General features: G+C 41.7%; 1 protein-coding gene across 1 annotated transcript in view; it reads left to right on the plus strand.

Annotated features, from left to right (window-relative positions):
* Positions 1–22421, plus strand: part of NPR3 (natriuretic peptide receptor 3) — a 44657-nt gene that overhangs the window by 13867 nt on the left and 8369 nt on the right. The window contains exons 4-7 of the mRNA XM_008629047.2: positions 11456–11591; positions 15309–15403; positions 19178–19313; positions 20793–20877. Coding sequence (XP_008627269.1) covers positions 11456–11591; positions 15309–15403; positions 19178–19313; positions 20793–20877 — 452 coding nt within the window. The remainder of the gene's footprint in view (positions 1–11455; positions 11592–15308; positions 15404–19177; positions 19314–20792; positions 20878–22421) is intronic.

Consider the following 22421-nt stretch of genomic DNA (forward strand, 5'->3'; position numbering starts at 1 on the left):
AACCCTGCCAGGGGATAATTTGTTCAAATGAATGGGTCTATTCAGCTGCTGGAGTGCTTTGCTAATTGTGTTCAAAAGAATAAAAGCAAACCACAAGCTGCTTTCAGCAGCCGGAAAAAACGGTTTCACATGCCAGCTTATTAACAAGATGAATTCTATTAGTAAAACATATTTAGGATTTTTACGACCAACCCTTCACCCGTTGGAATTAATGAGAGTGTCTTTATTTTCTGTAAGAGAAGTATTGAACTGTGGACTGCTAAATTTGGTGAATACAGCAGACACTTTTTTTTTTTCTGAAGATAATGCTTTCTCAGTGGTATGAAAGACCAGTGTCATTCACGTCAGGGTCTTAGGCAAAACTACAGTGTAATAGTAAGTTATTTGCCAGTAACAGATGTCATGAAAGACAGTAAAAGAAATAAATTATTCTTCTATTTTCCAGTGGATTTGTTTAGTTTTTCTAGCCCATCTAAGCATATTTTTGAAGCTGTCTTAAACCATGGAGGAGATAGTATAAAACTGAATGTATATCTGGAAATAGTAATATCTGAACTCTCTGGGAATGTAAAAGTTTAGAGTTGATCTTCATGGATATGTTGTATGTTTTCCATAGCCCCATGTTTTTACTTGGATTTCACAGATACTCGGATTCCACTTTACTAAATAGGCACTCAGACATTTATGGGTAAGGCACTCTTTGAAGTACTTGCTAGAAATACACCTTATTTTCCACTAATAAAGTGTGAACAATATGTCCTCCTGCAAAAGTCATAACCTGTTTCTGTTTTTAGTGCTTCTCCGTGCTGTTTGCATTGCTAGTAATCCAAAAGCTAATTTATCCCATTGAGATTTTGTTTTAATGTAAATTCATAGGATTTTTGACACTGGTATAGAATGGTCCTCAGGTTTGGCTCTGAGATGTCTGAATGAAGGAAAAGATAAACTCTGTATCTCATTTTGCATAAAGCGGCACTTGAAAAATGAAATACCTTTGCTTAACAGACTTTTTAGCAGCCGCTACCTTTTTCTGTGGGTCTTGTTCTCTGGGTATCTTGTGAAAATAACACTGGGTTCGAAGTTTCCTTATTTACTGAAAAAATACTCAGCTCAACAAGGCATGAAGAGGAGGTTTGGGTGAGTCTGCCCCATGTCAGGATGGTGTTGCAGGCAGCTGGAAGCTGTTCTGCACTTGCTGAACACTTGCATCAGATGGCTGATGGGATGCTCCAGCATCAGACCTTGGGTGCTGTGGAGAGTTCACCTGTCTGTGCTGATACCCTCACACTGTGGTAGCACAGATTGGTTGAATTCTGTCTGAGCAAAGCAGTTTAATCAGAGAGTTTGATTAGGAGGGTGGCAGGAGGTGTGGGGAAGATGCCATGCTTTGTTTTCTTTAGGGATATAGTGGAAGAACAGTTCTTCAAGGCCAGAAATGTGAATTCCTTGTTTGAGAGCACCAGAGCAGAAGAGGTGTTGCCTCCACACTGGCAGCTCCCACACTGAGGTGGTCCAGGGAAGCTTTCTTGAACTCGTGGGGTATTGGTATGGTTAAAGTGGTTCTGAATGGCAGCAGGGCAAGGTCTAACTTTGTGATAGTCAAGTTAAAAGTCTTCTAAAAAACCAGTATAGGTGGCAATCAGTAACACCTCAAGCCTGAGATCTCCCACTGTGTCAGCACATTCATTTCTTATGGCTGAGTGCTCAGAGGTTAAGGTGAACGTAGCTCTGGGAAGGGCTTATTCTCCAGAGGGACAAATCTTTTAACAGAAGGGCAGGCCAGTCCCATGGGTGAGTCAGGTCACCTTGGTGTGTGAGTGTTGGCAGAGCAAGGACAGGCAGCAGGGCTTGGGTGTGCTGTAAGAGCAGGTCAGTGTACAATGCTGCCAGCTCCAATTTTTAATTTTTTTTTCAGGGGATATTTAGCAATTTTGCAAATGCAGAGGGGGTAATGTAGTCAGCCTGTGAGAACGGGCTGTGTGAATAAAGGCAGTGGTGTTCTTGTGCATGCAAGGAGGCATAGGAACCCACAGGAGAATACTCAAAACTTTCCTTCTCCCTTTAGTAGATACTTTTTTCATTAGGCAGAGAAGTCTGGGACAAAAATGAGAAGGTCTAGCCCATTCTAAAAAGAACTAATATATCAAAGTGTATTGAAAAGACAAGGAGTGTCTCTGTCCCAGAGCAAATGAATAAGAGGGGCATGAGAAAGGGGCACGGGACAATGGGAGGAGGGTAGGTGAGGACGCCCTTTGCTCCGTGGCTGGGAACAAGGTGACATTCACTAGGCAGGACATTTACATTTGATGGGAAATGCGTGTGTACAATGCATCCAGTTAGCCCACCAGCCTGCAGACTACAAAATATCGTAGCAAAACTAAGGAGGATCTCAGGGATCAGACAGCCAATAAGGATGCAAGCAGCTACGAGATTGAGGTTTTGGTTTCTTGGAGTGGCTGCAAATCCTCAGATGCAGAGGTATTAACTACCATGCTGCTGCTGAAGGGTGGGAGGGTGTTTCAGGTGTGAAGCTGGAACCTTACTGCCTGCTGACAGGTACACACAAATGTCTGCTGATATAGCTGCTGTACCTCTCCTGTGCTGCTGGGATCATCGCAGGTATGCCAGCAAAGGGATGGTTAATCAGCCAGCTGAACACCTTTCATCAGATATCCACTATCTGAAAGAAAATAACAAAACCAAATAGTTAAATTTTAAATTATTTGGAATGGAAGCATGATTAATAGCAGCCTGAGGGTTTGCATTAGTTCCATGCCATTAAAGTTTACAAGTTCATATGCCCATTTACCCTGGTATTTAATAAAAGGATCGTTTGTCATGGCAACCACAGCCTCAGGTGGGCTCTTCTGGCAAATGATTTGCTCCCAGCCTAGAGGTCCCCCAGGTCTTGGCAGGTCATACCTGTCCCCCAGCACCTGGATTTCAGTTCCAGGAGTGCCTCCACCTCAGCATGCCCTGCAGACAGGGCAGGGGAAGGGTGGAATTCAGATTCTCTGAAAGCAGAGATTGGATCCTGAAGTCTCTCATGCAGCACAGCAGTAGTAGGCCTGGGGCAGGGAGTTTAAAAGGACTGGTGCCCTATGGGGTTTTTGTAAAGGCTTGACTGTGAGTTCATGCAGTGGGGCGTTGTTACCTGCCTGTGTGAGAGTGAGAGGGTCGCATCATCCCTCATTCTCTACCTCCTCTGCTGGCAAGGGTGCAGTGGGGTGCTGGTTCTCATGAATCCTGGTTGTGCGTGCCTAAATTTTTGCCTGGTACTGAATAAGGATCTTAGATGACGACTAATCCCAGCTCCTAGCATACTTTTGAGCTAAGCACCACTTTTGGCTGTGTCTAAATCATTTGTGTTTATGAAGTACTTAAGGCTGCAAAGCAAATGCTCTGCTGGATAGTCTTTGCTAATCTGCTTCAAAGCAGAAATCAAATGGTCCTTTTCATCAGATGTGGTTTTTACACTATCCAAGATTCTACCAGCCCACTAGCTAGTGTAGCACAGGTGAATTCAGTTTGAACACGAGTTGTCTCCACAGTGATACAGTGATTTTTCTGAGTTTTGTGTGAGAGCTGATGTGATCTTGAGTGTTTTTAATACAAAAAATAAAATATGTCTGTGATTTTTGTGGTTTGGTGATAATGTTAGAAATCCAGAGCCCAAAACAATTGCACATTGTACAAGGATAAACATTTAACAAAAAATGTCCTTCCTGTTTGTCCTAGCTCTGTATTAATTTAAATCATTTTAACTTATTTTAGCAAGTGGAACTGATTTTTTCAGATGAGTGACTGTCATCCCGAAAACTGAGATATGTTCCTGCTTGTAAAATATTCTTGCCTGCTGACATCAAAAACTTAATATCTAATGAAAGGACTGGGGTGGGGATTTTTTTCCTTCTAAGTGTTTATCTGCAATTAAAATATCCCAATTTAAATGCTAACTTAAAATGTAAGCATTCATTGCAACTGTATAACAGATTATCATCAGACTACCAATGGGGATTCAAGCATAATTTAGTTTCTGTGTGTGTATGTGTGTTCAGCTGAAAAGAATAATTTCTTTAATATTTCTTGTGTTTTACCACTATGACTAGATACATGATTTCTGGACATAGTTTTCTAACTCATCACATGAATGACCATGTAGTTTGTTAGAAGGCAAGAAATCCTAAAAAAAGTAGTAAGGTTAATTGTATAAATGACAGCTCTACCTTTTATGGCTAAGATCCCTTCAGTATTCAAGCAGTCATAGTATAGTGCTTTGTGCTAGAGATCCTTTGCATTAGTTGTTTGTCTGATGTTAGAGATGCATTATAAACATGGGATATTTCACCTGAACTGCAGGAGCACAATAATGTATTCTATGATTCTATCCTTTTCCTTGATAGGTGACCTGGAGCCCTTTAGAGCTAAATTATAAAGGTGAATAGTATGTGTGTAAAGCATACATAAAGGAGAAATTCCCCTAAATGATTATTCTGTAGGTACTTGACTTCCAGTACAAAACAGTACCTTAGATACATCAATTGCGCTCCTTTGAGGACAACATTAAAAGGTAATGCAGGAACCAAAACTACAGAGGAGTAAAGTGGCTGGTAGCAGCTTACAAAACAAATCAGTGAACGTGATGGATAGAGCCAGAAATAAATCCCAGACAGGTTTTCAGGGGAAAAAGTCTGGTCCAGAAGAGCATCCTGTTCCTGGAGCAGGGCAGTTCTCAGCTCAGCCTGCCCCTGCTTTGGCCATGCCAGTGGAGGTCTGGGGAGAGTCTGAGAACCCAGTGATGTCAGGCCATGGGTTGCGTGCAGCAGTCAGAGCCCCCTGATGTGAACTGACTGTGGGTAAATTTCTAACTCTGCCGAGGTGACAGTTCCTCTTTCTGTGTTTAATGGAAGGAGCTCATTTTGGCACTATCTGGAAATTTCTGCCCAGCCTGTTGGCAGCAGGCACTGGGGGTTTACAGATATTTCTTTAGATAACCACAGGAGAGTGTTGCAAGCAATAGACAAAGAATAGGCAGCTTTTTCAGGCAGTGGGGTGGAAGGGTTTCTCCATGCCTTTGTATCTCAGTTGTCCCTGTAGCCTGGCGTGTTTTAGCTGACATTTCACAGTGCAGCTACCCTGTCGTCTGGGATTGAATAGCTTTTTGCTTCAGTTCACCGTTGAGACAATGGAGCAACTTGTGGCTGCTCCAGCCAGATGACTGTGAGTAAATCTACTAGTTGTTCAAGAATGGGGTATTAAGAAAAACAAGGAGGAAGGCTGGCCTTGTGGTTAGTTTTCTTTCCATAGCAAGAAAATAACTTTCACTGACAAAAACCCTTGACTCCCTGAATTTGGCTGCATTTTTTAAGTAAATCACAGATATTGCTGTAATTTGTTGATTTACTTTTATTTTCTTTTTGTTAATTTATTTTATTTCAGCAGACCTTTTCATGGAACAAGTGGCTGGCTTCTGGTGCACAATTGGCTTAAAAGTGGATGGAAGTTTGTCACTAGTGCTGCTACAGTCCTGTTGGAGTAAGCGTCCTCTTGTCTGAGTGGAGCAAAGGCAGCAGTGGTTTGGCGTGCCTGGGGTGCACATCAGCTCGTGTACCAGCTGAATAGTTCAGGCAGGCAGAGGCATGGTCTCACCCTCAAAGAAATGAGCTTAATTGCAGCACAGCATCTTTGTGTCCAAATCAAACAGAAAGTGCAGAAAAAAGCAGGGATCTTGCTACACATCTTGTCTCTCAAATGGTGCATGCAGGCTCTTTCATGGTGGAGATGGGTGGCTGATGAGCTGCAAGCAGTGCTTGCACCTGAGGCTCTGTAAAAGTGGGCTTCAGTTGCAGATTCCTTGTGCCAGGGACACATAGCCTGGTGTCCAGAGTGCTTGGGTGGAGCAAACACCTCTTCTCCTCTATTCCCAGCATCACTGCTGCTCCAGCAAATACTGGCAAGGAGATGATCACAAGCAGGCAGCCTTGTTGGAAGAAGCCTCCTTAAAGGGAAGTGACGTCTTGTTCGTCTGCAGTGCTGAATTTTTAAGCTGTAATTTTAGAACGGAGGATAAGCATCAGTTTGCAGAATCCCAATAATAAAGTCACATGCTCCCCTACAAGAAAAATCTTTTATGGATTTTCACGTAAACACTGAGTCCCTGTGACAGATGAAATTGATGCAACATTACTTAAATAAATCTCTCTTAGATACGCCCAAGGTTTTACTGTTATGCTCTTCCTCTTTTCCAAGGGAGAGATGTGAGTTCCAGCTCCAAATAATAAAGTAAGTTTGGATAGTTATATGTCCTTCAGAAAACCACGTCTTGAGCCCTGGCCTCATCTGTTCTTGAGCAGGTGCCCATTTATATATTTATAGAGACTGGATATCAGTGAATACAGCATGAGGCTGTCCTTGGCTACAGCCGTGTTGCCCAGAATTTGGCATAATGCCATATATTCTTTTTCAGTTTTGAATTAAATATTAAGGGAATGGCCTTCTCCGAAGAAAACATGTGTTTTCATTATTTTTTCCTTTCTCTTACTGTTTGTTTGAAGCGCCAAGGTCCAGTAGGGGAGCAGTATGGTTGCCCAAGTGAGCGGTCTGTGCTTTTAGTCTTAGGCATCTAAACATGCAGATTTGATTAACTGTCTTCCAGCTTTATTCTCCTTTCCAGCTCCTGCTTCGGTTCCACAGTACTGTGGAACAGGTCAGGTGATGTATCCCTGTCTGTAGGCACCCCAAGACATGCTGTTTATGACAGCTGACTGTGGGTGCATCCCATGGCTTTGCATTTGTTCTGCTTGGGAATCCTTGAAATCCCAGTCCCAGTGCATGGAAGTTGCTGTTATCCATGGGTGATATTCAGGAGCTCTGGGAGTTTCTGTTGCATAGTGGCATTAAGAAATCCTGTGAGGTTCTAAGGAGATGGATGGTGGGTTAGTGAAAGTTTTGATAATCCTGTTATGGAGTAGCATGCAGAATGATACGTGGTAGTGTTACAGCAGTAGGACATTACTGCAAAGCTGAAACTGCACATGACATTGCTGGTTTGAAATGCACTTCACCTATTCTCCGGTAACGCTCCAGTGTAAGAATATTCTTCCCACAGCGTCATGTTCTCAATCTACATATTAGTTCTACCCAGGGTTTCTCACTGGGATTACATAAACTAAAAGTTTAACACAAAATCAATTTGTAATAATGATACTTTATCTTAAAAAAATTAAACACGAATAATTTCTATATGTTGGTCATCTACCATATGGGAATCATGAGCACCTTGTTCCAGATTTCTGCTCTGCAGCTCAGAGCAAGGTAATAGCAACTCATCAAGGAACTGCTGAGGGCCCCTGACTGTCTCAGGACCATAAACAAGTACTTAGAAGGGGCATGGGCTGTGGCAATGTCCTGAATGGGAATATGCAACATGAACAAATGGTATTAAAGAAAGAAATCCCTGCTGTAGAGTTAAGGGAGTAGTGCTGGATAGTGAGTCAGCAGAAGGCAACCAAAGATACGTGTCAAGAATGCATGTAAGAAAATTTAGTTATGTCAGGACTTCTTAGAAAAGCTCATAAAAGAAGGACCATAATTATAACTGGCTTGGTGAAGGAGGATTAAAAAGAGAGAACTGACAGTTAAATTGCAGCTGCTTAGAAAAATACTTCTATTGAGATAGATTGAAACAGTATGAGATAGTAGGAGCATCATGTCAAATATGTAAATTGGTAAGATTTTTGCAAAATGTCTGGGTACAGTCCTCTGCGGTTCCCTAGGGTCCTCACTGATTTGGACTGGAACTATAGTTTGATGACTTGAAAATCACTGTGGATGTACTGGAAAGTAGATGCAGAGACCAAGCTTGGGAAATGTTAGTTGTTTGCCTTTTCAATAGAAAAAAAGTTATGTTGCTCCCCACTAAGCATGGAAGTGGTACGAATTGCTGTGATTGCTGTGATTCAGAGCTGGGCAGTTCCAGATGGAAGAGAATAATCTTATTTTACAGTCAGTAGGCAGGAGATGGAAAATTATGGGTCCTGCATGGCTGTAGCTTGGCTGTCTTCCACATCGGTAGTATTTTGCATTGCTGTGTATGCTGTTAACACCTTGGTATATATGAACAGTGTGGTCACAGTATAGCTGCTTGGGGAACTATAACTGTGTAAAATTTATGCATGTGATTTTCACTGAGAGGGCTTGTTGGATTTTGGTTGTTTTCTTTTTTCTGATAGAAGATGATTAATTAAGAGTAGAAAGGCAGGAAGATAAAAGGGGCATATATCTTATTCAGCTATGTAGTTCGCATACTTGCTTTTTAGGTATATGGTTAGAATAGAATGTGAAAGTAGTGCAGAAGATAGCTCAGAAAGAGCATTTCCATGTATTTGTGCTGCAGCCTCCAAAGATTTCAGCAAACCTGGCAGCTTCTCTGCTGCCAGTGGCGTTGCTGCCACGTTGAGGGGTGTCCCTGCTGTGCAGTATGGGCCAGGGACAGCAACATTATAGTGGATCTGACATGCAAATTGTGATTACAGCATTTGGAGCTCTACTCACATCTGTAATTAAAAAGCAGCATAATTGAAAATGGAAAACACTATAATAAAAAAATTCTGCTTTTATTAGAGCTCAACTAAAAGAACTTTTAATTACCTGTAAGATTAGTGGACCTTTAATAGATTTTAGATTCTGTTCAGTTTTTATTTTGAGGGTATCTAAGGTTGAACTAACACATTATTAATTACCATGGACACCTTCAAGCAGGCTGTGAAGACATCTTCACATTTACTCTCATTCCTATTTGAAGCATTCCTGGAACATAAACTTTAGCTCTTTTTAATGCTTTTCCTGCAGCAAAGATCTAACCCTTCAAAATGTTTTGCAGCCATTACTTCACATTTTAATATTCCTCTGTCCTACACATTGTGCAACCCACGGTCTGTGTGGAACTGGGGCAACTTGAAAATGATTGAATGAGATGATATGCAGGAAAACTTTATTCCCTTCATGGGATCCTAGATCCCCTTTTAAGAACTGCTGCTTAAACATCTTCCTGGATTAATGTGAAAAGTCTCAGGAGTGCCCAGCATATGGTTTGGCTGGGGAGTGCAATCCCATCTGCAAATAGTAAGTGCTACTCTTTTAGAAGATTTTAAATGGCATAAATTACCCATAGTTTCAGCTTCCTTGGCAACATGAGATAAAATGCTGGGGTCTGTGTGTGAGCAACTGAGTAGTGGCATAAATGACATTCTGACGATTTTCTAATGTGATTTTTCACATGTAATGTCAGGGATTTTGGCCAAGTGGAGCTTTGGCAAGAGGCTGTGGCAGTAACCTCCCAAACTGCCAAGTGAGTTTTGACAGGGCTTATCTGGCAAATCTGCAGTGTCTACAGAAGGGTTTTCAGTCTGGTGGCATGAGTAGATTGCAGGTTGAGCAAATTAGCTGACAGAAGGGATTTTGAGGGTTGCTGTGTTACACTGAGAGGTCTTTGCCATGGACAAAAGAAGTGACAAATAGCTTTCCTTGAAACAAATGCCAGCCACAAACTGTAAATCAGCCAGCGGGGAGGTAAAGCTACTGGAGAGTCTAATTTCTCTCCTGAGAAAAAGAGTGTCACATAAAGAAAGCTGAAGTTTGATCGTCCACAGGCCACTTGGACTCTAACATTGGCACATGAAGCAGTTGTCAAGCTTTGTGGTTTCTTGGTTTGGTTGGGTTGTTTCAATTCTTAAAAGTTAAAGCCCCTGCTGGCAAAGCCTGTCCTAGTATGCACTCTGTCCATCAGCTCTTTCTATTCCACCAAAAGCCTGACTTTCACCTCTTCTTTCATGCTTTCTTCATAGCTCAGAGTAAAGGCAGCTGCCCTTCAGTCTTTGGCTGTCAGAGTGAGCTGAGCTGTTCTGTGCCTCCTGTAGCACTGCTCTCCCCACTGTGGGGTCTTCCCGCAGTGAATGTGATGCATTCAACTGCAGCATAGGTTGGAGTTACTGAAAGTCCAGTTTTAAATGTCAGAGCAATGTAAACTTTTATATTATCAGTAAATAATTCCTAAATTCTCCTTACTGTTGGCAACTGCTTTAATAGTGAAGGAATGTCTTGGATATAATTACATTATCAGGGTTTGATTAGTTCAGGTCAGCCAATCAACTATGTAATACTTTTTATCTTTGGAGCAGTTATTTAGTTCACTGGCCATATGTTTTGTCTTTTAACATTTTTAATGTCCAGCTAAACCTGTGAGAGTTAGAGTAGCACTTCATTTACTAGCATTTTTAATTGTTTAGATACACTGAAGTGGAAGATAAGCTAAATGTTGCTTCTGTCCAGGAGAGTATTTGTAGAGGTTGTTCACTGGAAGTGGCAGTAAGAGACCCCATAATGTGGTTACACCTTTGCTAGGATGTCAGGAGTTTTTTTACTGTAGTGAAACTCTGAGTGGATGGGAACATCTTTCATGCAGCTGAAAAGATGATTCATTCTGAATTACTGTGCATCAAGAGAGTGCATTGCACTGCTGAAATGTAAGTTGCTGCCTACACAAGGGGAATACCTGTGCTGCTCAGGTCATGATGCATCAGCTTCTGCTAATGGGTCTCCATCTGAACTCCACTCCTGAAACAATTATTGCTTCACCACTGAAGCACATCAGGCTCCTGAGAGCAAACTTGTAAGGTTTCTACAGCACTCACCTGTTAACTGTTGTAACTCACAGACCAAAAACTGTAGGTTGCCTACAAAGGTTCATTGGCAGCAGCCTTCTTTTGTATTAGGGTTATAAAGCAGGGTTAGGGTTATTTCATTCATCTCTTGTCACTTACTGAGAAAACTATAAAGAACAGGAAAAGGTTCTCCTGGCAGTTCTAGAGAACACATTACTGGAGAGGGCAAGTAGTTTTCTCCATTGCTCATTTGCTTATGGAAAGATGCTTGGGTGAACAACAGCCAGAAATGGAAGTGGTAATCATTAAACAAGCAAATCCACCAGATGTGCTCTCCAAAAAAAATCATGACCGAATATACTTCCCAGTCCTGAGAGGTGCTAAGTCCCCTGTGCAGAGGGAAGGGATTATACTTGCTGCTGTGGGATGAGGATGCTCAGCACCTTACAGAACCTCGCATGGTCAAGTGCAGAATTTGTGCATCTGGGCATGGGAACTGGGATCTGTAGATTTCTCCCTTATCTGCAGAGCTATTCAGACACAACATTAAAGTGTGATTTGAGTGTCCAGAATAGCAGATAGTGGCTGTTTTTACAAACAGGTCAGAAGCTGCCGTTGTCCCCCTGAGGTTTTTTTGAGATACATTCCTTTGTGTTCCAGCAGCTAAGAAAGTAACTCTCCAAATTAGTCACTTTGGTTCATTTGTGGGTTCTCTCTAATTAATCAATTCCCTAGGAAAGAAAAATTTTGTTACGTGTCAATTGCCATTGTTTTTTTTCTTCTTTCTTTTTTAGGTGAACATGTTTGTGGAAGGATTCCATGATGCTATTCTTCTTTATGCTCTAGCTTTACAGGAAGTCCTGAAGACTGGTTTCAGTAAGAAAGATGGGGAAAAAATTGTTCAACAAACACGGAACAGAACATATGAAGGTAAGAGTTAATATGGAGTTGCAGCTTTCAGAGTCAAAAAAACCTCAGGTCTCTGTTCTGTGCAAAGTAAGAACCCATGCCTATTTCACTTCTAAGACAGAGGAAAGTAACTGTATGAAACCACGTACATCTTTAACGCTGGCTCACATACCTCACCAGTCTGACTTTTTTCTCCACCAACTGTTGAGGTCTTAGCTCAGTTAAAAAAACTACTGAGCCTCGCTGATGTTGTGAAGAAATATCAATAATTTTCTCAGGCTCCTTCTTTGTTTTTGAAAAGATTACAGCTGCTCTCTTTGCTCACGTTCATCTATTAGCTCTGAGATTGCCCAGTTTTTCCATTTCACTTTTTTATCTTGAAAGCCTGGGAATGGATAGAAGCAAGCAGGTGCCAGGGTTGGGGTTATTTTGTGTTTCTCAACGGGATTCCTTTGGGTCCTAGAAGGATTTCCCCCAGCCTCCTTTCAGAAGCTGTGTGTGTTGTCTCAGAGGCAGCAGCTGAACAGCACTCTGCCTTTCTGTGCCCAGTCCTGGAGGCTGCAGTTCTGCAGTGCAACTGGCACTTTGTATCACCTTGCTGTTGCAAAGCAATGCAGATGCTTTTGCCAGGTTAGAATTATAATAAAGAAACTGAGGGTTATTGGTTTAATCTGTCATCTCTTAAAATATTTCCATCCATCTCTTTATAGTGTTCCCATCCATCTTGTATAATAGTCCAGTCATTTGATGTAGGACTGGCAAGATTTCCTGTGGAAATGCCTGAGAGAAGGAAACATTTCCCCTAGATAAAAAGCCAGTGATTCATTTGAATGTATAAGAAAAACCTCAGTGGCCAGGTTCTCAGCTCTAAGAACACATTGAACATAGTGTAGGAAGGCAAGAAGGGCAGCAGCTGCAAACCAATTTTTTGTTCTCAAATTGTGGCGTGAACACAAGGCAAAAGAATACTCAGGGCAGCTTAAGGGAACACAGGAATTGCTTTAAATTACGCTGGTTGCAGACATCCCTTAAGCGGCCCTGCACCAGCTGGGAGTTGTTCTTGGCATCCCACTACCTCTCTTCACATTCATGGCTTCCCAAAACACTGTTTTAAGGGAGCGAATCTGGTGTCTGAGGATTTGCCTCTCTGGTTGGTTGTGCTGTGCATGACACCCCACCACAGCCTGTGTTTTCTCTGCTCCTATTCCTGTGCTCCAGGAAGCCACCAGCTCGTGTGCCCATGCATTAGTACCATGTGCTATGTGAGCTACATGATTGATTCTCACACCTTGCTTGTAAAACCTGGCAGGAGGAAAAAATGTTCTCTTTCCACACTTGTGAAAACCAGATTGTTGCTGGTGGCTGACCTGTTCCACCTATTCTGAAAATGTAGCTGAGTTGGGCTGTGAGGGTGCAGTTGAAAAGGTCAAAATGCTTGTAAGTCATATGCCATTTCCTCCCTGTGGCAGTACTTTGCTGGACATAAAACTGATTTTGAAAGAGGCCTTTAACTCAATGTCTTGCAATCCAGTCCCTTAAGGAAGATCACATCCCGTTACTCTGCCTGTGAGGCCCTCTCTGCTGTGGATGCAGCATCACAGAGCATATATGGTTCATGCATCCACACATCAGGCTCTGCTGCAGGACTGAAACTTTATAATTGCCTTTGACTTTTGCAGGCCTTGATAATGGCAACTCCATTTTCCTTTATGACTTTAATTTAACTGCTGACATGTAGATATCTGATTGTCTCGGCACCTCATTTTACAGCCTGCTCTGACCTGTCAGGACTTCCAACAGAATGTGGATGCTGAGGTGATCAAAGGACTTCTTACTGATTGGGTTGTTAAAGACGACATGGTATAACTGCAGGGCACATTTTGTGGAGAATATTTGTTACTCATTGGCATTTCCTCTGAAAAACGAACAAAATTTTTTGTATGTAGGTATCTCACATAATAGAACAAAAAGTAAGTCCAGATAAAATCATCCCACCTTCATGCAAATGCAATTCTTCATTAAGGTTGTTCCAAAATTTCCTCTCTCTGTTTCTTAAGGAAATTGCAGGAAATGTCAGCCTTTCAAACTCCTGTTTTTGATTCAGATGAAAAGTTGAAAAATTAAGTTTTTCCTACTGTAAAAAAGAAACCCAAAGGGACCTCCAAGTTTCAATTTCAGTACCTACCTTCAAAAACTGAGTTTTGATTTTCTTAGGTCATAAAAGTGTCTGTTCCAGTTAGCACCTCCTGTCAGATTGAGAATCCAAATTGATGTGTCAGCAGGGACATGACAGTTCTTGTAGTGGCCTCTTCTTTCAGTGTCTCACAGCCAAGTGGTTGTTACACCCATTCTATTTCCTTGCAGTAATTGTATTGACAACTGCTTGATTACTGTGTTGTTATAATGAAACAGATGCTTGACAATAATCTTTGATTACCATTACATATTTTGAAAACCACAGCAAGCTGAAATATTTCTGATATCACTAAAGCTGAACAGATACAGACTAAATGAAGGTGTGTTAAGTCTGTTGCACGGTCACTATCATTAGGCACGTTGGGGGAAATTTATACCCTGACTATCTCTATCTGATCTCTCTTCTCTGTTTGACTGTCACTGAGAGCCTGAATCTCAATGGCTTTGTGCCTGGTCTAGGCATGTAGTTGGTGTAACATGTATGTACAGTGATGCCTGTTTGCCTTGCACAAGTGTAAATGGCTGTGTTTGGTGTCAGGCACTGGAGAATCACATCTGAGAATATCTGAGGTGGTGAAGTGTATTGGCAGTCTCAAGATGTCTTCACCATAGTTAATTGGTATTGTTTGATGGATTTTAAGAACCTGCTTGACTTATACCTAGAGAATTTGAAGCCACGCTTTTTGTACACAGGGACATGTGTTTGAAGAAGAGGTTCAGATTGAATCCGAGGATGGATTTATTTCCCATAACAGATCAAACAAGTTGCCCCAGTGGGGTTGTGCAGTTTCCATCCTTGGAGGTTTTGGAGAGCAGATAAAACCTTGAGCCTCCTCCTGGGTGACCCTGCTCTGAGCTGGAGGTTGGGCTCAAGATCTCCTAAAGCCCCTTCATATCCTATGAATCTATTGAGTCCCAGTTTCCCTAAAGTTTTCCAGAAACTGCAAAACAAGTGAAAATGGGGCTCTATGAATATAAACCAAACTGTATCAGGTTATGTAATTAATCTTATGTAGATGAATGCAGAGCTTAATGCATATGTAGTGCACATGGTGCCCCTGGTTCATGCCATCTCCAGTATCCCATTAGATGGAAACATCATTGGTCTGCTTCTATGGGTGCAGCAGCCCCTTCAGCCTGTGCAGTGTAGGTCTCTGCCCCTGTGTCCTCTGCAGCACATGAGCTGGACTCTCTTTATTCAGGCATTGTCAAATATTTCAGGATTAGGCTTCTGTAAATAACTCGCATTAAATATATTTGTGTTTTATTCTTACATGCTAGTTTTTGGATTAGATTTTCCTCACGTATTCTCCAGTCTCACACATTTGATATTTAAAAAGGAGAAATGTTAAGAATTCAGGAATGCAGACACCAAGATGAAATTACAATTTCTTCTGGAATGCCAACAAAAATGCTGGGAGACTGATGAGATTTCCTGTCATATCAGTCTGTAAAAACCTGTCCACTGTTTTCATGTTTTGCTTGGAAAGGCTGAGTGTTTTAACTAATTAATTTTCTGATTCCTCACATGCCATTCTTTAGGCATTGCAGGGCAGGTGTCCATTGATGCCAACGGAGACAGATATGGGGATTTCTCTGTGATTGGAATGACAGACCCAGAGGCGGGCACACAGGAGGTAAGGAAACAAACACCATTGCAATTGGCCACTGCTGAATTAGTAATTCAGTGTAAAGTAAAATGGTATAATCTCTTTACTTGGTGGCTTAATCTTACCAATTTAAAGACCAAATCCTTTCTGTAAAATAGCTATTTTGAAGTAGTTACACTAAGTTTTTTTAAACTTTCTTCTTTTCTTTAACAGTACAACTTTCTTCACATGATGCTAGCCTTTAACTAAAGGGTGAATTCTCACAGGCTAGCTAAGCACTGCTAATTTTGAATACGAGAAATTATTGTTCAAATGAGCAAGGCCTTTTATTCATTGGTGGGAAGAAAGATTAATCTTACAGCAGTCTTACAGTGATGCACAAGTTATCCTGATGTATTAACACAGCAGGTACAGGTATTTAAATCTTACACTGTGGTCAACCACAAGCAGGAGTGCAGACTTTGCCAGGCCTTGTTTGTCAGGCAGCAATTCCTGAGTGCCTTGTTTTCAGTGTTTAAGAAACATTTTAACCAGATGGCTCCATATACACCAGATAGGTTATTCCACTGGATGCAGAAGGAGTGGAAGTGATGGACTGTGAAAAGGTCTGTGAGAAACAGCACCAGCTGCGCATAGAGAATAGCATGTCTGGACTGAGTGTACTGCTACATGCATCACCCTAAGTCCAGCTGCAGTGCAATGCTTTTGTTAGTTGCAAAATCAGCATCATCCTCATCTTTGCTGGTCTTCCTGATTTCAACAAGCTCAAAACATAAAGCAGCAGTATCTGAGCTGGACATTTCAACATGTGGATTTGAGTCCAGTGAAGTTATATAGTTCTTGTTGGTACTGCAGCAGAGACAAATTCCAGGGCCCCTTTTAAAAGTGTGAGGATGTCTAGTGTGTTTTAGTGTGTAAAATTGATTGAAAAACTACAGCAGTAAACTGCAGACACTCCCAGAGGCAGTAGGAGTACAAAATGGTTGGGATAACTTCGATGTGAACAACATGTGTTTCTTCTGTTTGTTCAGCCCAGTAGCTTTTTATGTCATTTATCAGTTTCATCTCCCTCTCTTACCCTTCCTTCTGTTGCTCTTTCACTTGCAACTTAAACTACCTTTTTTTTTAATGTTATATTTATTTTTTTAACTTATTGTGCAACTTCCCTCTGCTTTATTATGTACATAAATATACATGCAATTAATATACATGCATAAATATACATGCAATTAATACTGCTTTTGTCTGCCCTCATGCATAATTTCTACCCTCATGCCTCACTCTAAAATCATTGTTTCTTTGATAACTTGTTTTATTAATCTAGACAATTTTTTCTGTGTCAATATGAGACTGTTTCTCAGCTGAACTATGCCAGATGGATGAGTGTTTGGGCAGAGCTGTTTTCCCAGGTCTATTCACAGAGTTTAAAGCTAGAAGAAAACCTAGATTTCCTAGTTTGACCTCTGGACACAGACAGGTTTCTTACCTTGCATGGAGGAGCCCTGTAGTTTACACATGACTAAAGCTCACACTGTAACAAGCATTCATTTTTGGTTTGGAGACACTGAAAGAACAGGGACTGCCTTGCTGGTACCCTCATTGTTTGTTCCACAGATGAACCACTCCTGCTCTTCAAAAATCTGTATCCTGTTTCTGATCTGAATCTGTTTGGTTGCTTGCTGCTTACAGCTCTTTGTTCTTAAACTATTCTGCATACTTTCTTATTTAGTAAGTCTTGCTGGTAGAGGACTCACCCACTCCTGTTTGATAAATTAAACAATCTCTTAATAAATAATCTGCTGCCTGTGAACAATCACTGTTTCTTCCAGTTTACTGAATTTGCCTTAATTTTTGGACAAATGTTAAACCCATTTGTTCTTCAATGGATTTATATCCCAGTTGCAACTGCGAGATAAATAAGTTTCTTTATTTAGTGTAAAATCTACTTTTGTGTATCTAACCAGAGCAAACATTCTTTAAACTCATTAGCTTTGAAATGAAATTTCGGTGAAAGATTTGAACAGGCTACCCAAGCCTTGAATTCTAAACCTAGTGTATTAATATCTGGGTTTTATCCGTGGTAGGACAAATACGTTTACTGGTGTGCTTCTGGCCACTTCAGTGTCACAGTATATGGTCTTGCTGCTGTACAAAGATGTTTTTAGAACTGTTCTCAGATGAATGACCTATTACTGTTAGCACAATATAGTCCCACAACGTTGCAGTAGATTCAATGTAGGTTATCTTGAATAAAGCCTGAAACTGTTGAAGACAGGACTGAAATTCTGAACTGCCTTTATGAATTGGTATGAAAACATAGCACTGTACTACCAGAATAATGCATGTGTAAATATCAGCAGAAATATAAAAACTGCAGAATTACAAGATTTGAAGGTTTTAACTGAACATGATCAAGTACCTCCGAATTCTGCCAAAACAGAAAACTCCAGCCTGGAGTGTGTAGTTGAGAGTCTCAGCATTCAAAGTGCTTGAATTCCTGGAACCACAGAAGGGCTTAGGTTGGGAGAGGCTTTAAAGATCATCCAGTTCCAACTCCCCTGCCAAGGACAGGGACACCTTCCACTGGCGCAGATTGCTCTGAGCTCCATCCAGCCTGGCCTTGAACACTTCCAGGAATGTGGAAACTGCACCCACAGCTTCTCTCTGCAACCTGTGCCAGTGCCTCACTACCTGCAGAGCAAAGAATTTCTGCCTAACATCTAGTCTAAATCTCTTCTCTTTTAGTATAAATCTGTTTCCCTTGTCCTGTCACTGCCTGCCGGTGATGAAGTTGTTCTCCCTCTATTTTGTAAACCCTCTTGAAGTACTGAAAGGCTGCAGTGAGGTCTCCCCAGAACCTTCTCTTTCCAAGGTTGAACAACCCCACTCTCTCAGCCTTTCCTCACAGCAGAGGTGCTCCACCCTTCTCATCTTCTTGGTGGCCTCCTCTGGACTGGCTCCAGCAGGTCCCTGTCCCTCCTGTGCTGGGACCCCAGAGCTGGATGCAGTGCTCCAGGTGGGTCTCAGCAGAGCGGAGCAGAGGGGCACAATCCCCTCCCTCCCCTGCTGCCCACGGGGCTCTGGGTGCAGCCCAGGACACGTTTGGCTCTCTGGGCTGTGAGTGCCATGGCCGGGGCATGTCCAGCCTCTCACCCACAGCACCCCCAAGTCCTTCTGGGCAGAGCTCTTCTCAGTCTGTTCACCCCCAGTCTGGACTCATGTCTAGCTACTAATACTTACACTTAGCTGGGTGACAGTCCGGAGCACTCAGCTCACTATGGAGCAGTTGAAAAAAAAGCCCAGGGAGAGGAGGAGGAATATTCAGAAGGTAAAAAGCTTGTGTAAACTGGATTTATATAGAAGAGAAGCCTGGGCTCAGAATCAGATAAGAGCCTGTGACTGTGTAAAGCAATGTTTCAGAAAGGAAGGGTTTCTATAACCACTGGCAATTTGGTAACATGTGATGGATAATTACAAAAAAAGAATTTTAGGTTACGTGCTAGGGAAAACAACTGACAGTCAGGCTAGCTGACTTCAGAATAATTGCTACAGAAATTGTCAAGTCTCTGTCTCTGAAGGCTTTTATGAACAGATTAGATAAACATCTGTCAGGAATGCTTTTGTTCTTCTGATTCTGCCCTAGGGCAGGGCATGCACTACATAACCTCCCACAAACCCCTTCAGCCCTCTTCTCTGAGATTCAACATCATGCCACTGGAGTCAAGTGAGTGATGCTGCTCTCCTGTTCGTTTTACTTAAGTTGATAGGAAAATCTTTTCATTTTTTTCTTGTTTTTCATAGGTGATCGGGGACTACTATGGAAAGCAGGGGCGATTTGAAATTCGATCAAATGTGAAATACCCATGGAACCACGGCAGGCTGCGACTAGATGAAAGCCGAGTTTCAGAGCACACAAACAATACACCGTGTAAATCATGTAAGTTAAGTGACTTAATGCTCCTGTCCCAGCTCCAAAGAGAAGAATCCTTGAGTTGATGAAACATAACAGGCCATATTAAATTGTTTAGCACAGTTGTCCAGCGGAGACATGGTGACTGTCTCTCTATCCTGACTGCTTGGGAGGTTAAGGTCTGGCAGCTGTGGGTAGTACATGGTCTGAATCACTTCCCTGAACTTAAACTTGACAGTAATCATGCACAGCCCGGAGCCCTGGAAGCTTTAGGACTTTCCAGGGGCCTTTTAGCCAGAAAGAGGGATGTATCTGAAACCCCTGCAGAGAATAATCACACTGATAATTAGCAGCTGTGCCAGTGGGAGCAGCGTTCTCCCAGTGCAGAATGATTTTCAGTGTTGTGAGAAGGTACTGTGAGGGGCCCAGTAGGCTGAGGAGAAGTGAAGTTGAATGGGGTGACATCCATGAATTCAGAAGGCTGGGACTACCCTCCAAAGGGCAGGTGTCTGTTCTTTCCAGCACACTGACTTCACATACCGTGTTGTAGTGAGTGGGACATTGCAAGGAGATTGGGGTAGGAGGATGCTGCTGCCTCAGTGACAAAGGGTGGTCTTAACTTTTCACAGGAAACAAATTGCTAGTCCTGCAGTGAAAAGGTAACTCCAGCCTGATAATTCTTCAATCCTTGAAAAACTGGTGTGTACACAGACCATCAGTGGTCAGCATGGTGTAGCTGTGCACCTGCTTCCTTCTGTTCAGACAGAATCCCCTCAAAGGGTCAAGGATGAATGAAGAGAAGGGAACAGTTTAATTTCCTTCTCTGTTCCTTTCCACAAGCCCAGGTGGAAATAGAAATGGGAGCAGACTGCGTGCACATGAAAATGCCATTGTTCTTCAGGAGCCCTGCACTTCCCAGAGACAGTCCCTGCTTGGGCTTCCCTTCAGCCACTGTGTCCCTGGTCTGCCTCTGTCGAGATTTGAAGCAAGTTGAAAGTCATGTGGCTTTAACTTGAAACAACATACCTTCAGGAAATAAGAAAAAAATTGAGGAACTGTTGGATAATTACAGTCATTTAAATAAACCTGGGTGATAGAGGGTTCTGATGCTAAACCAGGTAAAACAAGTTTGTTTCTGTTGCAGTGACTCAAGGCATATTCAGTGCTGATTCCCATTATGTGCGTCACTGTAACCCTAGTCTGTGTTATGATTCAGACCAAGCTGTCCAGGCCAGTTTCCTAATAACGTCCCCTTGTATCACACCTCCAGAATTCTGCCTTCATCTGACACTGATTTTGGGGCTTTTTCAACCCCAAGAAAAGCAAGGACAAAAAGTAAACATGCAGACACTGGAACAGGTTCCCATGGAGTCCTGAGCTCTGAAAGGCTTTAGTTATTATCTGATGTTGGTCACTAATTCCCTAGTTTTGTGTATTTTCCAGTACATGAATGCAGGTAGTTCTCAATATAAACCCTGACTGTTTATTTTTCCTCTTTTCAAGCAGGTGGTCTAGGAGAATCAGCAGTTACAGGAATAGTTGTGGGCGCCTTGCTTGGAGCAGGATTGCTAATGGCCTTTTACTTCTTCAGGTTAGTCCAATTCATTGAAAGTTCTGTAAACTTTTTATTTGTCATCCAAACTTCTCAGCTCCTGGCAGAACGTCCTTGATGGGAGACAGAGAGGCACATAATAATGTGTGGTAACATTTTCACCAGAGACAGTGAACACACTTTGATTGGCCTTTTGTGTTTATCCAAATAATTTTATTGACTTGGGTCTTCATCCTATAACTGCTTACATCTCTAAGTGATGTTACTCATGAAAGTAATTCCAGTGAGTTCCAGACATTCACAGTTGCTTTAGTAAAATGCCCTGGCCTTGAAAGCCACCTTTGTTTGGTGGTCCTTGCCAGCACAGTTGTGCAGGCTGTGATCTGCAAGAGATTTATATCATTTGCCTGGTATTGAATGGAATTGTACTGGAGAACAGAAAGAGATTTCTGTTTTGGTGTAAGAGAGCATTTGGATTCCAAAGCTGTGCATTTAACTTAATAAGCTGAGGTCAGTACAGGGTGATCATTTTTTTATTCTTGTTTAAGTAAAATAGTTCCTGCACTGCTAGTCAGCAAATGTAAATTTGCTTGATAATTGATCCTACACTTACAGAATAAATTAGTTATACATGTTCAGCACCTTATGTATACAGTCATTTATCCTCCTGCTACGGAAGAGTCAGATAGGAGAACAGAATTAACCTCTGCATAAAGGAATCAAATAATTCTATCCAATAAAAAACAACTGTTTATAAAAAAGGTTAACAAAATAAAACAAGCAAAGCCTGCTTCACCTCACCAGGACACTTTCAGGTTTAAAGAACCAGGCTTATTCATCAGGTGCTTACAACTGAAATTCTGCAGGGTGATTTTATTCTTGCATGTGTTCAGTGCTTATATAGTATGTTGTTTGGGTTTGAGATAGCATTAAGTTGGCTTGGACTGAATAAAGAGTATATTTAAAAAAAAAAAAAAGAAAATAAAAATCTGTCTTTATTTTTTATGTCATCAGAGGTTCTTGCATCTTACACAGATTCTCAACCAGAGATGACAGTTGTTAGGTGTGGGTTTTAGCATTGCTGATACCGGGAGGGAATTTGTATGTAAGGACAAGAAATAAAACAACAAATATCCTCGGCTGGTATAAAGCTATGTAAAGTATCCTTGTAACAGCGGAACTTAAACTCCTAGTCATCTGACACAAAGATTTCGATTGGAAATCCCTGTGAGCAAAGGTGGGTGTCGGTAAAAGTAGATGTAATACACCTGAGCTCAACACCCAGTCTTTTCATTTATGGTCGGAGGGAAGAAATGAGCACTTTTCTTCTGTGCAGTTCATGTCATCTTCATGTAAAAGCTAAACCAGGTCTCTTAGAAGTGGCTGTTTCTCAGTTTACTGAAGGAAGCTGCAGGTGCTGTCAGATGGATGCATCTGTGCGTTGGAGATGTCTCAAGACGTGCATGAATTTCGCTCTGGAGATCTGATTGCAGTTGCTCAAAGCAGGAGCAGGGACAACCTCCTTATTCCACCATTAGAATAAATATCTGAAAAATAACAAATAAGGATGTGTGAGTCAGATT

Source organism: Corvus brachyrhynchos, unplaced genomic scaffold (assembly GCF_000691975.1).
Source record: "Corvus brachyrhynchos isolate BGI_N302 unplaced genomic scaffold, ASM69197v1 scaffold140, whole genome shotgun sequence".
NCBI classification, from domain to species: Eukaryota; Metazoa; Chordata; class Aves; order Passeriformes; family Corvidae; genus Corvus; species Corvus brachyrhynchos.